Source organism: Oryx dammah, unplaced genomic scaffold (assembly GCF_014754425.2).
Source record: "Oryx dammah isolate SB20612 unplaced genomic scaffold, SCBI_Odam_1.1 HiC_scaffold_2, whole genome shotgun sequence".
Lineage (NCBI taxonomy): Eukaryota > Metazoa > Chordata > Mammalia > Artiodactyla > Bovidae > Oryx > Oryx dammah.
Genome location: NW_024070186.1, coordinates 18,305,123 through 18,329,771, shown reverse-complemented (window position 1 = coordinate 18,329,771; position 24,649 = coordinate 18,305,123). Strand labels below are relative to the sequence as shown.

The 24,649-nt window shown below is 41.0% G+C and overlaps 1 protein-coding gene across 2 annotated transcripts in view; it reads right to left on the bottom strand.

Annotated features, from left to right (window-relative positions):
- LOC120856956 (calcium-transporting ATPase type 2C member 1) overlaps nt 1-24,649 on the bottom strand; it is a 157,299-nt gene that overhangs the window by 111,941 nt on the left and 20,709 nt on the right. The window contains exons 1-2 of one of the 2 annotated variants that reach the window (XM_040232481.1): nt 14,270-14,552; nt 13,814-13,992 (exon numbers count right to left, since the gene is read on the bottom strand). The exons of the other annotated variant lie outside the window; for it this stretch is intronic. Coding sequence (XP_040088415.1) covers nt 13,814-13,819 — 6 coding nt within the window. The 5' untranslated portion in view covers nt 13,820-13,992; nt 14,270-14,552. Of the gene's footprint in view, nt 1-13,813; nt 13,993-14,269; nt 14,553-24,649 lie in introns of those variants that run through there. 2 annotated transcript variants of the gene reach the window in all.

The following is a 24,649-nucleotide window of genomic DNA, read 5'->3' as shown; positions in this document are numbered from 1 at the left end:
AAATAGGTGACCCAACTGCACAAAACCATGTAGGGAAGAAAAGAATTTGCCTAGGAACTTTGGAAAACCGATTTAGACCATGTACTGTAAACCTAAAAAAAATGCTATACTCTAGTTTAAAAATGTATTTCTCAGACATCAGAGTGAAAAGCTACCTTTTGCCTCTCCCCTTCAATCTACAACCACTGGACAGTTACACAATGCAACAAAAGGTGATTCCGCCCAACACACCAACAAGCTACGAGAAAAATCAAAGCAGTTCAATGAGCTCAAGAATAAAATTAATGAACAGAAGGAACACTTTACCAAAGAGACTAAAACTCTAAACAGGAACCAAACAGAAATTCTGGAGCTGAAGAACAACTCAACAAACAAGACGAAGAATGAATTATAAAACACTGGAAATACAGCAGACCATATGGAAGAGAGAATTAGCCAGCTTGAAGACAGAAACCTAGAAATGATACAAGGAGAAGAGGAAAGAGAAATAAGGTATTTTAAAAAAAAGGAAATTCTGTAAGAGCTATCAGAATCTTTCAGGAAGGGCAACATTAGGATAATAGGCATCCCACGAGAAGAGAGGGAGAAGGGAGCAGAGTTTATTTAAAGACATAATAACTGAGAAATTCCTAAGCCTGGAGAAGGAACCAGATAAACAAGTCCATGAAACTAAGAGAACACCTAATTACCTCAATGCAAAAAGACCTTCTCCAAGACACTCTTTATTAAAATTGCCAAAAGCCAGGTATTTTAAAGGCAGCCAGGAATAAAAGGATGCTAACCTACCAAAAAAACCCATAAGGCTTCCTGAAGATTTCTCAGCAGAGAAAGGTCAGGAGGGAGTAGAATAACATTCTCAAAATACTGAAAGATAAAACCTGTCACTCAGGAGTATTTTAGCCAGCAAAGTTATCATTCACATGGGAAGGAGAAATACTTCCCCAGACAAACAAAAGTTGAGGGAGTTCATCTACACTAGACCTGCATCTACCAGAAACAAAAAGGCGTAAATACACAGAACTTTGAGTAAGGCAACAAACTCAGAAAACTGCAACTCTTCATGAGCATACGTTCTTTAGTTCTGTAACACTTCATTATATCATAAAGGTTACGGGGGGAAAAAATAGAAAAAATAACTACAGAAGCTTCAATTTGCTAACAAACCCAACACAAACAGAGAAAACTAGAGACACCAAAAACACAAAGAAAAAAAGGATGGAAACTATGTAGGCGATTATTTCATCTTAGCAGGAAAAAAAAATTAATGTTTCTTACAGGGGGAAAGGTTAGCAATTCTGAAACTACTTTTGTGGGTGTGCACAAGGACTGAGCAAAGAAGTCAATATATTGTGGGTAAGATTCTGGGTTCCTACCTTTGAAAGGGGAAAAAAGCTGGCCAGGGGTGGGGGAACTAAATGAGTCTTGAGGTATGGGATGGGAAGTGGCAGCATCAATAACAACTCATGATTTTTATTTACATACTGATAGATAAGGAAATAAAAATGTATGTTTATTATACAAAGGTGTATTACTATACATATGTGTGCTAGCTCTGTCTACTGAGAGGACCTAGAAACAGTTAACATCCCAACAGTACTGAGCACACCTCGGCCCAGATTTTGGCTTCTAGACACCAATCTCCAATAAAATGAATCTGCCTTCTTTGAAAAAATGGTTTGATACCAGGGCTGTTGCGAACAGGTAAAACATGAGATGTACCTAGAAACTGTGGTATCAGAAAGTGAATTAGTACTCACAAAATTACAGATGCATTGTATAAAGGACAATTTTGTATAAAGGCAAATTTGTAATTGTTCTCAATAACCAAAGCTGGAATGATTTGAGCAACAAAGCATTATGTTTTAACTCATATGGTAAAAATAAATATCCACAGATCCATGTAAATAAATAATTGGGCAATTAGTAAATGGAGGGAAAAGATCAATTCTTTCTTAACACAGAACTGCAATTAACAAATATAGAAGGAATTAGAGTACAGGAGTTCAGAACAGGTCTTCCCAAGATATACCACTTTGGCATGTGGGTTTTTTTGAGCTAAAGGCAAAAGCGATCCAGTATGCTCAAGGGATACTACTGCTCAACCCTTGACAACCTACTGCTAAGTCGCTTCAGTCGTGTCCAACTCTGTGCGACTCTGTGCGACCCTGTAGAAGGCAGCCCACCAGGCTCCGCCATCCCTCGGATTCTACTACAGAATCTGAACTAGCGATTTTACCCAGAAAAAAGCGTTACAACCAGAGATTAAGTTGCTTTATCAATATGGCAAAGCAAATATCTAACTACCAAACATGATCCTCTTGTCCTTGGAAGCCCCAGGCTCCTAACCCCATTCCTTAGCTCAAAATGGCATACTCATCTCATTTTACTTTCCTGTCTTTGACCCTCTCATATACGTGCAGTCTCTGTTTGTGGGGTTCCTGTACATACAAATTAAAATTTGATTTTCTCCTGTTAATCTGTCTCATGCCACTCTAATTCTTAGACCAGCCAGAAAAACCTAGAAGGGTAAAGTTTTCTTCCTCTCTGACCAAAGAAACAGAAAATCATCATTAAGTAATCACCACAGTATTAACTGCCGCCAGCAAGAGCCTCCAACAGAGGCAAAAATTGGCCTGTGAAAAGTATGATGAGATGCAGGATGCCTGCAGTTTCAAAGTACCTCCTCACACAAGGAAGGTATTAATTACAACTGAATTATTACATTACGAAGAAAAATCACACATTATGAAACATCCAACTTTTTACCAGTAATAACAGTTTAAAAAAAGACTGCAGTCCTCCTTTTTTAAAGGAATCACTTTCCTTGAAATATACAGACAAATGGTAGATTACTTCTCCTCCTTCCTCCTATGTCAATGACATTCATTTCACACAGTAGTTAATTGACGGACTTAATTTTACAGGCGATGGCAAACCAATCACTTATGAAATTAAAGACATGACTGTAGCCTTCTTCACACTCTGTACTTACCTAACTTAAATGGCTATAGGTACAGCAGGGAGCTGTAAAACAAAACCCCTTTCGGCAATTTGTGGTCAGATACAATAGCATCAAAAGCTACCAACTTTGAATCTTAAGATTTAAGCTGAATGACAATTACTTTGCTACCACAAAGTCACCTTTACTTTATTAATTTCTTGTGACAGATGGGGAAATTAATGTATAGGAAAACAGAACTGTTTTTTTTCCTACAGCTGCTGCTGCTGCTAAGTCACTTCAGTCGTATCCAATTCTGTGCGACCCCATAGACGGCAGCCCGCCAGGCTCCGCCGTCCCTGGGATTCTCCAGGCAAGAACACTGGAGTGGGTTGCCATTACCTTCTCCATTTTTCCTACAGAGATACACAGAGATACCAGTAAAAGATTCCTCAAAAATGACAATGCCACACAATTATATACATGTAAAGAAACATTAAACACAGTGGGAATATTAGAATGGTCCCTTGCATTAGAACTGAAAATACATGTTTCCTGTCCCAAACATGTGTGGATGAGCTGGTGGTAATGTCCACACTTAACAAAAGAGAATAAAAAGATACCTGACAAGCAAAGGAAAGTCACCTATCCAAACCTAAATAATCAAATCTGAAAGAAATCACTGACTTCTAAGAGGAGGCTACTTGAAATTTTGTAACTGGATAAAAAGGAAAAGGAAATCACAGACAGGAGGCCTGCCATTTTCTGAAACAAATAACTCACAACACTTCAAAGAACAGTAATAATGCTTTCGAACAGTAGAATTTCTGAAGGCTAGTGAAATAATGAATTTAACTTAGATGAATTTAACCTAGATTAAAAACTTTTAATCCTGATTTTAACATTTTTGCCTACTAATAGAAACAAATCATGAAATATTCAAACCCCAAGCCAACAGAGTCAAAAACAACGTAATTTTAAAAAAAACAATGAGAAAAGCATTGATAATAAAAGCTGCTATAGTTTGCTAGGCATCCCATTCATCTCAAAGAAAAATATGTGAAGCTTTGAAATTAGAAGAAAGATCAATGCCAAAAGTAATGTCCTCAAATCTATTTACCAACCAAGGTAAACGAAATTTGTATTTGTTGAGCAGCTTTTTCATGCCAGGGACTTACACCTCTTGCCCTACTGGATCCCAACAAGTTCTGAGGCAGAGTCATCATTCTCCCTTCACAAGTGAGGATACCAAGGCTTAGAGGAGTTAACTTCCTTGCCTTTGGCTTGAACAATGTTTCTCAATCTCAGCAGCACTGACATTTCGGGCCAGGTAATTATTTGTTCTGGTAGGGACAGGGGGACTGTCCTGTAAATCACAGGATGTGTACCAGAATCACTAGCCTCTATCCACTGCATGGCAAAAGCATCCTCCTACAGTTGTGATCAATGAAAACCTCTCTCAGTTCAGTTCAGTTCAGTTGCTCACTCGTGTCTGACTCTTTGCGACCCCATGAATCACAGCACACCAGGCCTCCCTGTCCATCACCAACTCCCAGAGTTCACCCAAACTCACGTCCATTGAGTCAGTGATGCCATCCAGCCATCTCATCCTCTGTCGTCCTCTTTTCCTCCTGCCCCCAATCCTTCCCAGCATCAGAGTCTTTTCCAATGAGTCAACTCTTCACATGAGGTGGCCAAAGTACTGGAGTTCCAGCTTTAGCATCATCCCTTCCAAAGAACATCCAGGACTGATCTCCTTTAGAATGGACTGGTTGGATCTCCCTGCAGTGCAAGGGACTCTCAAGAGTCTTCTCCAACACCACAGTTCAAAAGCATCAATTCTTCAGCGCTCAGCTTTCTTCACAATCCAACTCTCACATCCATACATGTCTACAAGAAAAACCACAGCCTTGACTAGATGGACCTTTGTTGGCAAAGTAATGTCTCTGCTTTTGAATATGCTGTCTAGGTTGGTCATAACTTTCCTTCCAAGGAGTAAGCGTCTTTTAATTTCATGGCTGCAGTCACCATCTGCAGTGATTTGGGAGCCCAAAAAAATAAAGTCTGACACTGTTTGCCCATCTATTTGCCATGAAGTGACGGGACCATGATCTTAGTTTTCTGAATGTTGAGCTTTAAGCCAACTTTTTCACTCTCCTCTTTCACTTTCATCAAGAGGCTTTTTAGCTCCTCTTCACTTTCTGCCATAAGGGTGGTGTCATCTGCATATCTGAGGTTATTGATATTTCTCCCAGCAATCTTGATTCCAGCTTGTGCTTCTTCCAGCCCAGCGTGTCTCATGATGTACTCTGCACAGAAGCTAAATAAGCAGGGTGACAATATACAGCCTTGACGTACTCCTTTTCCTCTTGGAACCAGTCTGTTGTTCCATGTCCAGTTCTAACTGTTGCTTTCTGACCTGCATATAGGTTTCTCAAGAGGCAGGTCAGGTGGTCTGGTATTCCCATCTCTTTCAGAATTGTCCAGTTTATTGTGATCCACACAGTCAAATGCTTTGCCAGAGTCAATAAAGCAGAAATAGATGTTTTTCTGGAACTCCTGCTTTTTTGATGACTTCTAGCCCAAGCGATGTTCAATTTTAAAACAAACTTCTCTCCACATACAATGTGACCTTCAACACCATCCCTCTGGCCAGCCCCCACATCAGCCAACTCCTCCAGCCAGTCAGCAGCACCTGCACTCACCCACTTGCACTGGCTCTACAGCTGTAGTCATTTCTGACCCAACCTGCCCCAGCATTCCCCATTACTGAGAGACTATCCCAGTTCTGCTAGTTTTCTGGAGGAGTAAAATGGCTCTCTCATCCATCCCTAACCCCCATTTCCATCATTCTAATGTAGATACATGGCCAATTCCCCTCCTTTCTACCACCAATAGAAATCAGAAGAAACTTACCTCTTGATCCTTCAAATGAATTAAAGGGTACACATCAAGGCATCATAACAGACTACCAACCTCTAGGGTCGGGGGCTGGCAGATATTAAAGAGTGGTCAGCAAACACCATATCCTCTTTTTTTGGAGTGGGAAAGGAAACTGAAATTTAACATCCCATCACAGTAAACAGCAGCCCTGACAAGCATTAAGAAAAGGACACCGAGAGATTAGTTCACCTGCTGTTAAAAAGTGGCTCTCATGCTATTCCTGGCACTTGTGCCATGAATCACTTTGTGTGTTCCAAGCGAATGTAGAACTGACACTCGAGGGAACTGGGATAAGATTCCCAAAGAAAGCCTGAGCCAACTAGCATTTCTGCCCATCCCAATGTATAAACGCAGAGGTAGGTGCAGAAAACATTCCACTAGGGAAACTCCAAAACAGACAATCAAACAAATCTAGTGAAATAACTGCATATATGGGTGGACTCCGGGAGCTGGTGATGGACAGGGAGGCCTGGCTTGCTGCAGTTCATGGGGTCGCAAAGAGTCAGACACAACTGAGCGACTGAACTGAACTGAATTCAATAAAGACATATACAACACATTCATAACACGATATACAGCACCAAAATGTTAATTTATTTAGCAAATGAAAGGCTTTGAGGTGACATAAAAATCCAGGATCTGTTTTAAAGTTGATCTCTATTCTACACAGACAACAGAACTTCATTATATTAATGGTTCTTAGGAAATGCTTTATTTGTTGTGACTTTAAGACATCACAATCAAGATAACTTTAAATTCAGTACCTGAAATTCACAACCTAATCAAAAGTTTAAATTTATAATTCACAGTTAAAAAAAAAAAACAATGATCAAGAAAAGTATTACGGGTAACATCATAAATACTTCTGCCTTATTATTCTGAGTTTTCCTGTAAAGAGTTGAACATTCAACACCAGTAGAGGGTAGCAAATATATTCAGTATCAGGGTCCTACTGCTATTCCAACTTTATCAGATTATTTGTTTTATGTAAATAAATATATAAAAATAATTTATACAAGGATCCTTCAACGTCTCAGAGTTTTTTGAAAGAATAAAGAAATTCATTGTGCTAAATTGCTATTATTTCCTCGTGAGGGATACAAGTTTAAGTCTGTGTCATCATGAAATGATCAAAAGCCAAGCCAAAAGATCTCCATTAAGAAATTATCATTAACGGAAATATTAAAGACATAATCTTATTCATACATTCTCTACTACCAGATGCAGAAACACTGAAGTTGAATTAGATGCCCAGTTAGGAACCATCTTAAAATGATGCTTCTGACCCTTGCTGTTACTGTCTTTCTCTTTCTTTAACCTACTGTATATCAGTTCAGTTCAGTTCAGTCGCTCAGTCTTGTCCGACTCTTTGCGACCCCATGAATCGCAGCACACCAGGCCTCCCTGTCCATCACCATATTCCGGAGTTCACTCAGACTCACGTCCATCGAGTCCATGATGCCATCCAGCCATCCCATCCTCGGTCATCTCCTTCTCCTGCCCCCAATCCCTCCCAGCATCAGAGTCTTTTCCAATGAGTCAACTCTTCACATGAGGTGGCCAAAGTACTGGAGCTTCAGCTTTAACATCATTCCTTCCAAAGAAATCCAAGGGTTGATCTCCTTCAGAATGGACTGGTTGGATCTCCTTGCAGTGCAAGGGACTCTCAAGAGTCTTCTCCAACACCACAGTTCAAAAGCATCAATTCTTCGGCACTCAGCCTTCTTCACAGTCCAACTCTCACATCCATACATGACCACAGGAAAAACCATAGCCTTGACTAGACGGACCTTAGTGGGCAAAGTAATGTCTCTGCTTTTGAATATACTATCTAGGTTGGTCATAACTTTTCTTCCAAGGAGTAAGCATTTTTTAATTTCATGGCTGCAATCACCATCTGCAGTGATTTTGGAGCCCAAAAAACTAAAGTCTGATACTGTTTCTGCTGTTTCCCCATCTATTTCCCATGAAGTGATGGGACCGGATGCCATGATCTTCGTTTTCTGAATGTTGAGCTTTAAGCCAACTTTTTCACTCTCCTCTTTCACTTGCATCAAGAGGCTTTTTAGCTCCTCTTCACTTTCTGCCATAAAGGTGGTGTCATCTGCATATCTGAGGTTATTGATATTTTTCCCACCAATCTTGATTCCAGCTTGTGTTTCTTCCAGTCCAGCGTTTCTCATGATGTACTCTGCATATAAGTTAAATAAGCAGGGTGACAATATACAGCCTTGATGTACTCCTGTTCCTATCTGGAACCAGTCTGTTGTTCCATGTCCAGTTCTAAATGTTGCTTCCTGACCTGCATACAGATTTCTCAAGAGGCAGGTTAGGTGGTCTGGTATTCCCATCTCTATTTCATTCCATTTTTTCCTAAATGTATCCAGTAAGCTTAGCCTAAACTAACCTAATATGAGTAATTGCCTTATACAGTCGACTCACCTTATCCACAGGTTCTGTATGGCAGAAAAAAAAAAAAAAAATTCCAGAAAGTTTCACAAAGCAAAACTTGAATTTGTTGCATGTTAGCAACTATTTGCATTGTTTCTACAGGTATTTACATAACATTTAGATTGCATTAGGTATTATAATGGAGAAGGTAATGGCAACTAAGAGTCAGACACGACTAAGCAACTTCACTTTCACTTTTCACTTTCCGGCATTGGAGAAGGAAATGGCAACCCACTCCAGTGTTCTTGCCGGGAGAATACCAGGGACCGGGGGAGCCTGGTGGGCTGCCTTCTATGGGTCGCACAGAGTCGGACACGACTGAAGCAACTTAGCAGGTATTATAATCAGTCTAGAGATAACTTACAAGTGTAAGGGAGCATGTACACAGGCTATATGTAAATTATGACACCATTCTGGATCACGGACTTGAGCATCATCAGATTTTGATATCTGTTGGGTTCCTGGAACCAATCCCCAGATACTAAAAAAAGACAAGTTCTAAGATGTATACCTTTGTTGGTATTAACTTAAAACCTTAAAGCTGAAAGACATATTAACCAATGCATATAAATACCAGCCATATAAATTCAAGAGGAAATTGCACTAAAGGCCGTTTTTTTTTTTTTTTTTGAGAAATCTTTTCCTGCAAGAAATGATGGCATTAACCAAGAGTTCACCCAACAAGTTTTTACTTTACTGTCTTTTACCAACACTTGTCCTCATGAAAACTGTAAAAATAATCTTGTCACAACTGATGCCTGAAATTACTATAAAGAAAATCTATCTTTTAACAAAGTAAAGATGGGAAGAACTTTTGAACGTATAAAGAGATCTTTAAGATGCTACATGTAACAATGGTGGAATTTAAAATTATCCCAGCTAATTTTACCATCAAGCTAAGGTGTTCTTATAGCTTCCCTTGTAGCTCAGTTGGTAAAGAATCTGCCTGCAATGCAGGAGACCTGGGTTCAATTCCTGGGTTGGGAAGATTCCCTGGAGAAGGAAATGGCAACCCACTCCAGTATTCTTGCCTGAAGAATCCCATGGACAGAGGGGAGCCTGGCAGACTACAGTCCATAGGGTTACAAAGAGTCAGACACGACTTAGCGACTAAACCATCACAAAGGTGTTCCTTCCTACTTTAAAACAAAATTTAAACTTGATTATGAAATTTAAACAGATTATGGTTAACCAAGATCACAAAACAAAATCAGCCCTGAGGTTCAAGGGGGATGTTCCCTAGAATATTTTGATTGATACTGCTTCAGTTAACAGAGTTGAATTCTGCTGACATTAAATGAATAATAAAAACATTAAGACAAATCACGTCTTTAGGGCTGAACTGTCAAGACTACATTTTACCAATGTTCTCTGCAGCATCCTAACTCTGGGTTAAATTACTACAGTTTATAAAATTCTACCACATAATCTCTTTTAGTTTCAACTCTTTTCTAGAAATACTAATTTATTTTGTTAACAAAATGACAAACATAATAAATTATTTTCCACAGCTAAAGATACAAAATATTTTTACAACTTGGTTTTCTATTATTTCCTGTTAAAGAAATACAATTAACATGGCTTCTCATCCCTTTTTCCTTACAGTTCCTCCAACTATCCTAACACAATCTTTTCTTAACACATTTCCAGTGATTAACAATTTGAACGTGAATAAGAAATTATTTTAAAAAGTTCAAAGAAACATACTATCATTTTCAAATGCTATCCAAAAAGCTCAAGTGATTTTATTCTAGATGGACTAGCCTATCCTCTAACCTTAAATTAAGCATGTCCTAAAATCTTGAAGGTTATTAATCTCTATATTTAAGGTTACGTTAAATAGTTCCATGTGTATTAAATTTATAGTGGTTTTTCTATGGAAAAGACCAGATTTGTTCCAAAGGAAAAAATCCATTATTGGGAAGGATTTGCAAATTATCCAGCTAGAAACAGCTTTTCTAATAAATCATCCTTTTAAACATCCAAATGATAAATTTTTTAAAAATCAAAAAAAGAGCCATTTATTTGTGCATCTTCAATTCCTACATGCTATCTGCTTTGATCTAGGATGTGGATAAAATCCTAACCCACTAATGGAAGTATAGGATCAGTCCTTGAAATTCCAGGAAACTAACACTTCAGATACTTCCAGTGACTGACTGGAGTATTCATCCTGGAGGCTAAGGTTAAAAACTGGTCAAGGTTTGCCGATAAAGTGGGAGAAAGGTCCAGAAGAATCAAAACTGAAATACAGAAAGAAACGAGCACCGTGGCTGAAAGGAGTCATACAGATGAAGCTGTAGACTTGGCACACGCTCTAGGACCTCCAGGCTCCTGCTCCCAGGGCCACTGGCAATTCCATCCTGCACACACACCTAGAGGTAGGGGGAACTTACCTACACACCAACCAGAGTCGTCTCTGTTTCTGGGGAACAGCAGCAAGCAATCACTCAGACACTCACCAGGCTGTGTATCAGCCATCCTCCTGGGCACTTTACATACCAGGCTTCATTCTCTCCTTACACTCACCTTCCAAAAAAAAGGCATTCAGCCCATTTACAGATGGAAAAACTTAGCACCTAAGAAAGCTTTAGAAACTGAGTAACTCGTGAGACTTTTAGGAGAGGGGAAAAAAAGTACCTGACAGGATTCAAATCTAAGCCTGCCTCTTTTTACACTGTCCCCTGGTTTGTTGGCAGAGCTCCAATTTTTCTCTATGGGCTTAAGGCCTTAACACTAAAGAAAATTCTGCCCTTAACTCTACCCATTCCATAATTAATAATGACAACTTCATACAGAGCATTCTGGCCACTACTGTACCCCCTTTCAATATTCAATGTTATAACAACATTACTATGCAAACACTAGGCAAGGCTACTTACAATTAACATTTACTGAGCACTGCCACATACTTTTTCTAAACACTAACAACCTAAATGCTACTCACATGGTGTGGTGTGTATGCTCAGTTGCTCAGTCATGTTCAACCCTTTGAGACCCCATGAACTGTAGCCTACCAGGCTCCTCAGTCCATGGGATTTTCTAGGAAAGAATGCCAGAGCGGGTTGCCATCTCCTACTCCACGGCATCTACCCTACCAGGGACCGAACCGGCGTCTCCAGCATCTTCTGCACTGGCAGGCGGGTTCTCTACCACTGCATCACCTGGGTAAACTCTTATCAATACCTTTATTTCACAGATAGAGAAACCGAAACAAAACCAGCTTGATTAATGTACACAAGGCCACATGATGGTAAGTGGGGATCCAGCATTCTGCATATCTTCAGTGTCAGCCTTTCTCTCTCTGGAGTGGGTTGCCATTTCCTTCTCCAGTGCATAAAAGTGAAAAGTGAAAGTGAAGTTGCTCAGTCGTGTCCAACCCTCAGCGACCCCACGGACTGCAGCCTACCAGGCTCCTCCATCCATGGGATTTTCCAGGCAAGAGTACTGGAATAGGGTGCCATTGCCTTCTCCGAAATATGTAAGCTAAATATTATCAATCCCATTTATAGATGTTTCCAGAGGGGCTCAGAAAGATGAATTTACTTAAAAGTCATACAACTTTTAGTGGTTAAGGTATAATTCCAATCCATTTGTTTCACACCTATAAGATGCTAATATATCTTATCTGACAGAGAACACTGTCTATAAAAAGGAAAGCGATCTATGTATTTCAAAACGGCCAATCGGTTTTGAAAATTTCTAGGCTATATACAAGTTCTTAAAAATGTTTTAAGAGAAAGGAAAAAACAGTGTTATGGGAATGAAAAGCTGACAAAAATGGCCTCGATTACTTTGAGGCAGAAACCACCACCAGTTTTTAAGAATTGAATAACCTTTTACTATGAGGCCAAATCATTATTTAACCATAAAGTACCAAGACTCAGTCAGCCACAAGTGTACACCCAGCTTCCAATGCACAACCACTCCCTCCCACCTCATCCTATCTCACAACCACTCCCTCCCACCCCAACAGACAATGAGAATCAGCTTCATTAGTCATACTCATTTTTAAGAAAGAGCAAGAAACAGAAAAGCAACATGTAACAATCCATTGACTTTAGGCTATACTCTTAATTCTGGTAACATTCTAAAAGCAGAAGCTCAAGTTTCACATGTTATTTAAGATGCAACTACCAACAAACAGGTATGTGAATACATTTAATATTCTTTGTCTCTTGTGAGGAAAAGATCTGCCTTCCTTAAAGCTACTAATACAGACAAGGCAGAAAAAATTCAGAAAGGTAATTTTCCATACTACCAGCAAAAATCACTGCTTTCAAATGCTGTTTCTAAAGATCCAATTAGACAGTAAACATCCTCTGCAGTTATTTACATTAGTATTTCAGAAAATGTCTTCTACCAATTATCCATCCAGAGTAAAAATAAGCAAGATAATCATGCCTTTTGTCATATTTCTCTCACATCCCAGGGGTCTCAGACAACAAAATAGATTATCACATATAAGAAATGTCTATTTTAAAATAACTAGTCCTACTTAGTACAATCAACCTTAGGTTTTCAACAATGGAAAAACAAATTAGAAAGCAGCCAGAAAGCCCAATTGCAGCTCCACTGTACCAGGTGCAGATTTTAAAAACCAAAGATACATGAGGACAAAATGTGATCTGTAAACATCTTTCATAGTATCTTGCAGCCCCACTTCATTAGAAAAAAAAAAAGGAATAAATTTAAAAAGATGATCACACACAAGTCAGTCCAAAGAATAGTGTGGTTCTTTCAAGAGGGAAAAAACAACGACATTTATTCAGAGTTGTTCAACGATTAAAAAAAAACAAAAAACAGTGCTGTGTATGAAAACACTAAATATTTTATAAGGCCAAAGGAATCGAGTAACATGTGAATGATAATCCGGTGTATTTGCAAGGTCCAGTGGACGAACAGGTTCCACTGTCAACCTCCTATAAAGCATGTTTTGAAACGAGGAGGAACTTTTTAAGAAAGGAAATCACCTCATAATATTTAGCTAAAGTTAGAGTTGATTTTTGTGAACTGAAAAACACTGAATTTTTTTCCCCAAAACTGAACTTAATTAAAAAAATTGTTTTCTTTCTTATAAAGGAATCCAGTTAAATCAAATAAAGGCAAATACAGAGGGATGCAGTGCAGAGCCTTTCCTTCCCATCTCCACCTCCCCTGGAGTGATTCCTCTCTGAGAGCTATGGCAACAGCAGAGATGCCATCTGAAATGAAAACTTCCCATCCAAACCCCAAGCTAAAGAAAGCAGGTTCCTCCGGAAAACATTATCAAGCTCAGTCACCCTACAGAACCTTAATTTCTGAAACTCTCTATGTTACGAAAATACAAGCTAGATATCTCAGGAAGGCGATTCCTTGGACACTTCACAATCGAAGGAAAAAAATAAAATCAGAACCAAAACCGTGGGGAAAGACAACTTAAAAGCCAACCACCACACCCTCAACTCCGCGCTTGCAACCCGCCTGCCGAGGGGCCTTTACCTTCATCTTCCATCGAAACTGCACTTGGGTTGATGGCTACAAAGTCTTTAGTGTCAGCCACGGCCACACTGGGAAGAAGGAGAGGAGGAGAACAAGAGAAGCCCCCGGAATCCCAGGCTGTCACCCCCGCTCCCGGCCACGCGGCCCGCGGCTGCGCCCACCACCCCTAGCAGCAGCATCTGCAAGAGAAACCGGAGAAGCAGCGCTGACGGGGGCGGGGAGGGACCACCGCCCACCGCCCCAGGAGCTCCAGGCCCCGCGCCCGCGCCCTGGCCGTCCGCATCCCCCAACTCACGCCGGCCGGGCAGCGCCCCGGAGACGCCCCCAGCCGGGTAAGCCGGGGGCTATGGACGCCCCCCCGGACCTACAAGTTTCTGGAAACGGGGGGACAGTGGGTAATCCGGGCGCCCTCCCCCTCAAAGCCCCAGACCCCTCCCTGGGCTGCGGGGTACTCACCCGCAAGCTCGCGGGAGCGGCTTGCCAAGCGGCGGCGCCGCCGTACGGGCGCCTCTCCCGGCGTGAGGGCGGTGACCGGGAGGGCGGGCGTGGCGGGAAGGGGAGCAGGTGAGGAGACCGGTCTCGAGCCGGCCCGGGCTCGATGCGGCCGTGCTGGTCCGCTCCCGCCTCCGCCTCCTGGGCTCCGCCCTCCCCGCCGCCCGCCGCCCCGGCGCGCCCCGCACCCCGGGTCCGCCCCGCACTCCCGGGCGCCCGCGGACAGAGCTTTGTCGCCACCACTTCCGCCGTGAGGGGCGCGGGCGCAGGCGCACTAGCACGCCCGGGCGGGGACGGCGGAAGTGAGCGGAGGCCGGGTTGCCGGTCCGGAGGGGGCTGCGGCTAGGGGCGCCCGCTCCGGTCCTATCTCCCCTGCTGTCACCCCGTCCTACCCCGGAGACGTGCTCGGCCTTTCCACACACCTGCCGGGCGCAAGTGTGGGACAGCCACTCGCTCCCCCGCGCCTGCCGCGCCTTCTCAAGAGGCAGCCGCAGGGTCGGTCCGAGCGGGCAGGCGCAGCCATGTTCGTGGCCCACGAGATGTTTGAGCGCCCGGACGATGAGGCGGGGAGCCCCTCCCGCCGGGCGGCCGTCACAATCTGGGCGGGCGACGCGCGGACCCGCAGCCTCGCTTGCAGGCCTGTCACGGCTGCTCTCCGCTGACCGTGGGGCAGGTCCCCGCGGGGTCACGTCTCAAAGTTCCATCCCGATGGGGTTCAGCCTCAGCGCACTCGGGCAGAGGAGCCGAGATAGATCATCGGTTCCAGTGTGCAACCGGAGAGGCTAGAACAGCTAAAGGCCTCGCGCTCTCAGATGGAAGCTAAGGAACCGGCGTTACCTTCAGCCTCTTTTGGCACTTGAAATTTCCCCTTGCTCAGCACCTAACCTAGACTCCCATCAAGTCAGTTTTGATGGACAGTTGAGTTTAGTAATCCTTGTCAAGTCTGACATAGAAGTTGAACCTAAATCCTCTCGCCCCCAAATCCGCTAGAGGGCAGGTCTATACCTGCTGAGTTCCAGCGCATCCTGCAAAGAACTCAGGAGATGGCAAAAGAAGTGTCTTTCCTTATATGCTTAGAGGTGTTTTTCTTCATCTACACTTAGGCCTGTTGAAAATTTTGCCCCTTACCGCTCAGGTCCTTATGTGCTCTTAACACATGTTCAGCATCAAAATAAACAAAGGGACAGGGTTACCTATTCTGTTTGGCCCCAGGATAAGTGGAACTAGTCTAGGATCAAAAATTCTGATTGAAGGATAGATTGAAGAAACATCGCGATTTTATTCTGTGAGGTCACTTTAAAATTTCAAAAGTGAAACCCTAAAATCACACTCTATATATAGCCATCTTTGGCTTGTATGCTTTTTGTTTGTTTAGGGCTGAGTATGCTTTTTGTTTGTTTAGGGCTGATACGTGTAAGATTATGATCGGTGCAACAATGAGAGTTCTGTCTCTTAATGTTTTAATCAATTTGGATTATTTGTTATTAACGTGTGATCTTACAAAATAGAAATTGATGAGCTCAAAAATTTTTTCGAAGGCAACTTTTCACAGTTATCTGTTGTAAACTGCAATACTCCTGCACTGCTACTGAATTCCTAGTTAATACCTCCTCCATAGATTTATCACTCCATGGTTTATATCTAAAGCAACTTCCAATGGAATTTTACTCTTTGGTTGCCTCAGTTGTAAAAGCCATTATCTGTATTGCCAAGACAAAAAACCTGATTAACACCAACGTTGTCCAGAAAAATTGTTACATACTTCATTCTTAACCCATTGGCAGTTATCTCACAAATTCCAGGGCATGGCAGTAAGAAAAACCTGTAAAGGGTAGTTTTCAACCACTAAGCTGATTCTTAAGCTTCATCAACATATCTCTACAGTCAGTTCAGTCGCTCAGTCATGTCTGACTCTTTGTGACCCCATGAACCACAGCATGCCAGGCCTCCCTGTCCATCACCAACTCCGAGAGTTTATCCAAACTCATGTCCAGTGAGTCGGTGATGCCATCTAACCATCTCATCCTCTGTCGTCCCCTTCTCCTGCCTTAAATCTTTCCCAGCATCAGGGTCTTTTCAAATGAGTCAGCTCTTCACATCAGGTGGCCAAAATACTGGGAGTTTCAGCTTTAACATCTATTCTATGCCTGTACACCACCTCCACCAAGCTGGCCAATATTAGCAACACCAACTTTGACTTCCTGTGTATATGCAAAGTATCATTTGTTAACAATATTCAAATAGGAGCAATGGGGAATGCTTTGGCCACAAGCTTCAGCAATCTCCCTTCTCTCAGCATCTCCTCTGATAAATTAACCTGCATGAAACTTTGATGTAGCAGTCTTCACTTCCTCATCTCTGCAGGAAGGGGATTAAAACGTAGGAACACTGCATTACCTACACTTATGTGTGTATATACACACAACATGCGTATATATTATGAGACTTTATAGATCTACACATAATATCCACCCTTTTTTTCCCTCAAAAGATCATTGTGACGATCTGATAAAGATGAAGACAGGTTGTGAATTATAAGCTATGAAAGTTTAAGATTATCATACAGAAAAACCAGCTAAAGTATGGACTATACGGAGCTAAAATAAGATTGATGGCAACAAAAGGTATTATGTTCAAGTTTCCTCTTAATTCTTCTTTAGAAATAAATGCTCTAAAAATCTTTACCCCCATTTTGTTAAAATAACCTATAAAATTAAATATGTCTAATGCAAAAGGTGGTCGTACATGAGCAATAGAGGGAAAATTTGTCAGACATCTCTTCTTTGGGGAGTGTTACAAAGAGGGAATGTCGAGGAAGGACAGACATGATGTTCTAATTTTATTTCTACTGAACCTTATTACACAAAGGTTGTGAGGTATCCTGTTTTCAGTACCAAATTTGATAGCTGGCATTTTTATAAACCTGGATTATAAAGATATATGTGGCCTTTAGGATTTAAAATTAACTTAGGAAAGGTTATTTTTTTAAATCTCTCCTCAATGTCTTGACTTTTAACTTGTTTAAACTACTTATAGTAATTAAGAAATTATACATAACTGCTGGAAGAAAAAGCTGTCATATTTGAAACTGAATCTTTTAAAAGCTTATAAAGACAATACTTTATTTTTGTAAGTTGACCCACTCCAACAGAACAAGAGAAGTATTTTTCTTCTTACAGGATAAAGAACACACTAAAGGACATGCTAAGGGTCATATTTGAGAAAATACAGTCTTATTCTAAGAAATGTCCTATGAAATGAATGTCATAACAACAACCTGCCAGTATTGCTATAGATCTCCTTGGTTCTATGTTTTAGCAGTAGTAGACGTGTAAAAGCTGGAAGCAAGAATAAAAATCAAATGGGCTCAAAAATGAGCAGTAGAAACAAGGGAATCTAAAGTATATTCTTCTAATTTTTAAAGCAGTTTATTCCAAATATGACTCAGGTCCCCTGTTCAAGGGTTCTGAGCATGCAGTGATATTTGGGATCTTTGGTACATAGTACTGCCAATCTTCTGGGTTGGAGATAAGGGCAGGTCGGGGTGCAGGTGAATGAGGAAAGAAAGAGAGGGAGGAAAAGTGAGTGTGACTTCACGTCCAAGAACCAACTCTGCACTTGATATTTCCATGGAAAATAGCCATAGAATATTCCACATTACCTATACAATGTAAGATTTGAGATTCAAATGTACCCATTTAAAAGCCACTCTGTCCAGTTTTCAGGCTAGCATAATTCATCTCTAGTCCCAAAATATATTGTTTATAGTAAATATATAATAAAAGACCTATTGAATAAATGGGTAATCTGAAAACTTTTTGTTGTTGTTCAGTCACTCAGTTGTGTTCTACTCTTTGCAACTCCATGGACTGCAGCACCCTTGGCTTCCCTGTCCTTCACCATCTCCAGGAGCTTGCTCAAATTCATGTCCATTGAGTTGATGATATCACCCAACCGTCTCATTCTCTGTCATCCCCTTCTCCTCCTGCCTTCAATCTTTCCCAGCTTCAGGGTCTTTTCCAATGAGTCAGTTCTTTGCATCAGGTGGCCAAAGGATTGAAGCTTCGGCTATAGCATTAGTTCTTCAAATGAATATTCAGGGTTGATTTCATTTAGGACTGACTGGTTTGATCTCCTTGCAGTCCAGAGGACTCTCAAGAGTCTTCTCCAAAACCACAGTCCAAAAGCATCAGTTCTTTGGTGCTCAGCCTTTTTTATGGTCCAACTCTCACAGCCATACATGACTACTGAAAAAACCATAGCTTTGACCAAATAGACTTTTGTCAGCAAAGTAATGTCTTTGCTCTTAAACATGCTATCTAGCTTTGCCATAGCTTTTCTTCCAAGGAACTAGCATCTTTTAATTTCATGGCTGCAGTCACCATCTGCAGTGATTTTGGAGCCCCCCAAAATAAAGTCTGTCACTGTTTCCATTGTTTCCAGCTTGTGCTTCATCCAGCCTGGCATTTTGCATGATGTATTCTGCATATAAGTTAAATAAGCAGGGTGACAGTATATAGCCTTGATATACTCCTTTCCCGATTTGGAACCAGTCCGTTGTTCCACATCCAATTCTAACTGTTGCTTCTTGACCTGCATACAGGTTTCTCAGGAGACAGATAAGGTGGTCTGGTATTCCCATCTGTTTAAGAATTTTCCACACTATGAACAAAGCTAGTGGAGGTGATGGAATTCCAGCTGAGCTATTTCAAATCCTAAAAGATGATGCTGTGAAAGTGCTGCACTCAATATGCCAGCAAATTTGGAACTCAGCAGTGGCCACAGGACTAGAAAAGATCACTTTTCATTCCAATCCCAAAGAAGGGCAATGCCAAAGAATGTTCAAACTAATGCACAATTGCACTCATTTCATAAGCTAGCAAGGTAATGCTCAAAATTCTCCAAGTTAGGCTTCAACAGTATGTGAACCAAGAACTCCCAAATGTTAAAGCTGGATTTAGAAAAGGCAGAGGAACCAGAGATCAAATTGCCAATATCCATTGGATCATAGAAAAACCAAGAGAATTCCAGAAAAGCATCTACTTCTGCTTCACTGACTATGCTAAAGCCTTTGACTGTGTGGATCACAACAAACTGTGAATATCTGGAAAAGAGTCATCATAAAAAAATTTCATTGTTGAGTGAATAAACATAATCCCATTGTCACTTTGCTTCTTGTTTTCTATGAACAAACAAAAACATGAGTCTCTGCTTTCCTTTAAAGCAAAAAAAGAAAAATGGATTTTCAAAGGTTTAAAAATGAACTCACATCTCCAAACCACAAAACGGTTAGCTAGGACAACTTGATCTGAAGGAAAGAGGTACTAATCATTAACATGAGTATTAAGTATTGAGTACTGCCCAGAACAGATGAAATTTCACCCTTGGATTTTGAACTCAGGTAACCATTTGAAATTAAAAAATATCAATGTTGAGGTGGCTTCTTCTGTGCAAGTAGGAAATTTCAGCTGAGCTTGTGCTTTAGATTCTAATGGCATGCATATCAATGCCTGAGAAAGCCAAAAACACTTGAATTCTCAGTACAATCTTCAGTTAATTCCTTAGAGACATCTACTCATCAGTTATTTCCTTAGATCCATGGCATCTACTCTTAATTCTTGGAAAAGATGACTCAGAGATGAGGTGTAAGCCATAGGACTTAGAAAAACCAAGAAACTTAAATTGCTATTGGCCAATACCTCCTACTAACTTTGAAAGCCTTGCTTATGGGTTGGATGTCATAAGTAGTTGAAATTATTGGACAGATTCCATAGCGTGTCTGCCAGGCCCCTGCTGTGTTGGCAGTAATAGCCTAGGCCTCCCCCATTTAAAAGTTTCCTCAATTTCACATCAGTAACACCTTCAATCTCTCTTTACTCTGCTGCACATTGGGATCTGAGAAAGCCTTAGGAAAGGCTGCTTTCTTCAGACCTCCAAAATGATTCATTTTACACATAAAGTTTTCTACCCAACCATTTTCTGGAAGTGAAATACTTTTGCAAAGCTTGCATCTTTACCTGAACTTGTCCCCTGTCTTTCCAGGCCAACCACAGAAATTATTTCCCTCCACTGTGCTTCCCACTGGGAGACCAAATGAGAAAAAGGGCACCAAAATGCCATTATGATAATAAATGAAAGAGAAATCCACAGCCCAGAAATTTCCCAAAGCTTTATGAAGATGCTGAAGGTTAGCCTAGGACAATCAAACAAACAGACCATGTTTCTGTTGAGCATCCTACACGAAATGGAGGACCCACACCAAAGGGATGGTGCAAGATAGGTGATAGAGGAGGAGAATTGCCAATTGGCAGGAAGAAGCTTTAACAATGCAAGCAAACTTTTAAAGTATAAAAACTTCAGGTTAGAAAATCCATCACTACAAATAAAGACCAGGGACTCTCCTGGTAGTCCACTGGCTAAGAATCCACCTGCATGGGTTAGATCCTGGACAGAGAATGAAGATCCCACATGCCATGCTGCAACTACTTAGCCCACATACTCTGGAGCCTGGGCAATGCAACGAAATATACCACATGGGGCAACCAAGATCCCATGTGCCACAACTAATGCAGTAAAATAAATATTTAAATATTAAAAAAAAAGATCAGATGGAAAATTAGATTAGCAGCACTTACTATATAAGCTCAGACAACTTTATTTTTGCTTTTTTCATTATAAAAGACAATGATCATGTAGCGTCTTTCAGAAGGTATTTTAAATAATTTAATATTGCCAAATTATCCCCCTTTATTTGGGAGATTAGGAAAATGTAGATTCTAGAAAGAAAAAGAGCTCTCTACAAGACAGGAACAAGTAAACTGAAGTACAAACTGGTGGATTGAACCAATCCTACCAGTCCTCAGTTCAAAAAGTTGAGACCCAAACTATTTTCTAAGAAACATGCTTCACAACTACTGGGAATACTGGGCAGTGGTCCACTCTACTAGGTTGGTGCAGAGTAATTGAGGTTTTGCATTGTTGAATTTTGCCATTTGATATTGAAATACATTCTTGAATAAATGTGGTTTTGTTATACATCATTTTAATGCACATTTCTCACTTTATGGTTTTTTTTTTTTTTTGCTCATTTCCTCATTATTATTTGCTGTTTACTTATTTGTTTTAGACTAGGGAAAGGATGTTGGACAAAAAGCAAATTTGAGTGATTTTCTTATTCAGGTTCAAAATGGGTTGTAAAGCAGCAGAGACAACTCACAACATCAAAGTGCCTTTGGCCCAGGAACTGCTAATGAATATACAGTGCAGTGGTGGTTCAATAACTTTTGCAAAGGAGAAAAAAGCCCTGAAGATGAGGAGTGCAGCAGTGGTGGGTGATTAGAAGTTGACAACAACCAATTGAGAGTATCATCGAAAGCTGATCCCCTTACAACTACACAAGAACCTGCCTAAGAACTCGATGTCAACCATTCTATAGTCATTCAGTATTTGAAGCAAATTGGAAAGGTGAAAAAGCTCAATAAGTGGGTGCCTCACGAGCTGACTGAAAATAAAAAAAAAATCATCTACACAACAACAATGAACCATTTCTCAATCAGCTCTTGATGTGCGATGAAAAGTGGATTTTATACAGCAACTGGTTATGAATAGCTCCGTGGTTGGACCAAGAAGAAACTTCAAACCACTTCCCAAAGTCAAACATGCACCCAAAAAGGGCATGGTCACTCTTTGTTGTGCTGCCCGTCTGATCCACTACAGCTTTCTAAATCCTGGCGAAACCATTATATCTGAGAGGTATGCTCAGCAAATTGATGGAAAGTGAAAGTGAAAGTGAAAGTGTTAGTCACTCAGTCATGTCCAACTCTGTGTGACCCCATGGACAAAAGCCCACCAGGCTCCTCTGTCCATGGGGATTCTCCAAGAAAGACTACTGCAGTGGGTGGCCATTCCCTTTTCCAGGGATCTTCCCAACCCCGAGATCAAAACTGAGTCTCCTGTCTTGCAGGCAGATTCTTTACCACCTGAGCCACCAGGGAAGCCCAGCAAATTGATGAGATGCACTGAAAACTACAACCCCTGCAACTGGCATTGCTCAGCAGAAAGTGCCCAATTCTCCACAACAAGGCCTGACCGCATACGGCACAGCCAGCCTTCAAAAGTTGAAGGAATTGGGGTATGAAGTTTGGCCTCATCTGCCATATTCACCAGAACTCTTGCAAACTGACTACCGCTTCTTCAAGCATCTTGACAACTTCTTGCAGTGAAGATTCTTCCAGAACCATCAGGAGGCAGAAAATGCTTTCCAAGCGTTTGTCAAATTCCAAAGCACAGTTTTTATGCTCTGGGAATAAACAAACTTATTTTGTCTGGCAGAAATTCGTGAATTGTAATTATTCCTATCTTGATTAATAAAGATGCATTTGAGACTAGTTTAAATTATTTAAAATTCACAGTCTGAAACTGCAATTACATTTGCACCAACATAACAAAATATTTAACAGTGAGCTGACAAACTAGAAATGGCATCAGGCACTATGAGGAGAGTAAAAAGAGCTTTGTTCTACTCCAAATGATAAAGTACATCTTGTAATGAGTGTTACAGTGATCCTCAAACATCCACCTACCAGCAGTTTCAGCATCACTTGTAGAGTTATAAGAAATGCAGATTTTTAGATCCGACCCAGACCTACTAGTAATGCTCAAAATTCTCCAAGCCAGGCTTCAACAGTACATGAACCGTGAAATTCCAGACATTCAAGCCAGATTTAGAAAAGGCAGAGGAGCCAGAGATCAAATTGCCAACGTACATTGGATCATTGAAAACTTCAGAGAGTTCCAGAAAAACATCTATTTCTGCTTTATTGATCATGCCAAAGCCTTTGACTGTGTGGATGACAACAAACTGTGAAAAATTCCTCAACAGATGGGCATACCAGACCACCTGACCTGCCTCCTGAGAAATCTGTATGCAGCTCAAGAAGTAACAGTTAAAACTGGGCATGGAACAACAGATTGGTTCCAAATCAGGAAAGGAGTACATCAAGGGTGTATATTGTCACCCTGCTTATTTAACTTATATGCAGAGGACATCATGAGAAATGCTGGACTGGATGAAGCACAAGCTGAAATCAAGATTGCTGGGAGAAATACCAATAACCTCAGATATGCAGATGATACCACCCTTATGGCAGAAAGTGAAGAAGAACTAAAGAGCCTCTTGATGAAAGTGAAAGAGGAGAGTGAAAAAGTTGGCTTAAAGCTCAACATTCAGAAAACGAAGATCATGGCATATGGTCTCATCACTTCATGGCCAATAGATGGGGAAACAGTGGAAACAGCAACAGACTTTATATTTTTCAGCTCCCAAATCACTGCAGATGGTGACTTCAGCCATGAAATTAAAAGACACTTGCTCCTTGAAGAAAAGTTCTGACCAACCTAGATAGCATAGTAAAAAGCAGAGACATTACTTTGCCAACAAAAGTCCATCTAGTCAAAGTGTAGGTTTTTCCAGTAGTCATGTATGGATGTGAGAGTTGTACTGAAAAGAAAGCTGAACACCAAAGAATTGATGCTTTTGAACTGTGGTGTTGAAGAAGACTCTTGAGAGTCCCTGGGACCACAAGGAGATCCAACCAGTCCATCCTAAAGGAAATCAGTCCTGAATATTCATTGGAAGGACTGATGCTGAAGCTGAAACTCCAATCCTTTGGCCACCTGATGCTAAGAACTGACTCATTTGAAAAGACCCTGATGCTGGGAAAGATTGAAGGCAGGAGGAAAAGGGGAGGACAGAGGATGAGATGGTTGGATGGCATCACTGACTCATGTCCATTGAGCCACTGAGTCCATTGAGTAAACTGTGAGAGTTGGTGATGGACAGGGAGGCCTCATGTGCTACAGTCCATGGGGTCGCAAAGAGTCAGACACAACTAAGCAACTGAACTGAGACCTACTGGATCAGAAATTCTGGGGATTGGGCTCAGCAATAAATGACTTAACAAGCCTTCCTGTTTTCCCCATGGTTCTGAATGCTTGGAAGTACTATAGCCTTCTTATTACCACTCTTCTTCATGGAAAAGCCAATACCAAGGAAGTCAAGGCCTTTAATGTATAATCAAGCTATCAATCAGCCAACCCTGGAGCCTGTCCTACCACAAGACTTCCATTACTACAAGATAATAAACCTTTTCAGCTACTTTCAGCTAGAAACATCCTACTTGATAGAATCTTAAATGAGAAAAAATAGTTTACCTCATATACATAAGTTAACTTGATGCCTGTGCAAGTTAAGTCACTTCAGTACCGTCCGACTCTTTGCGATCCTATGGACTGTAATCCCCAGGCTCCTCTGTCCATGGGATCCTCTAAGCAAGAATACTGGAG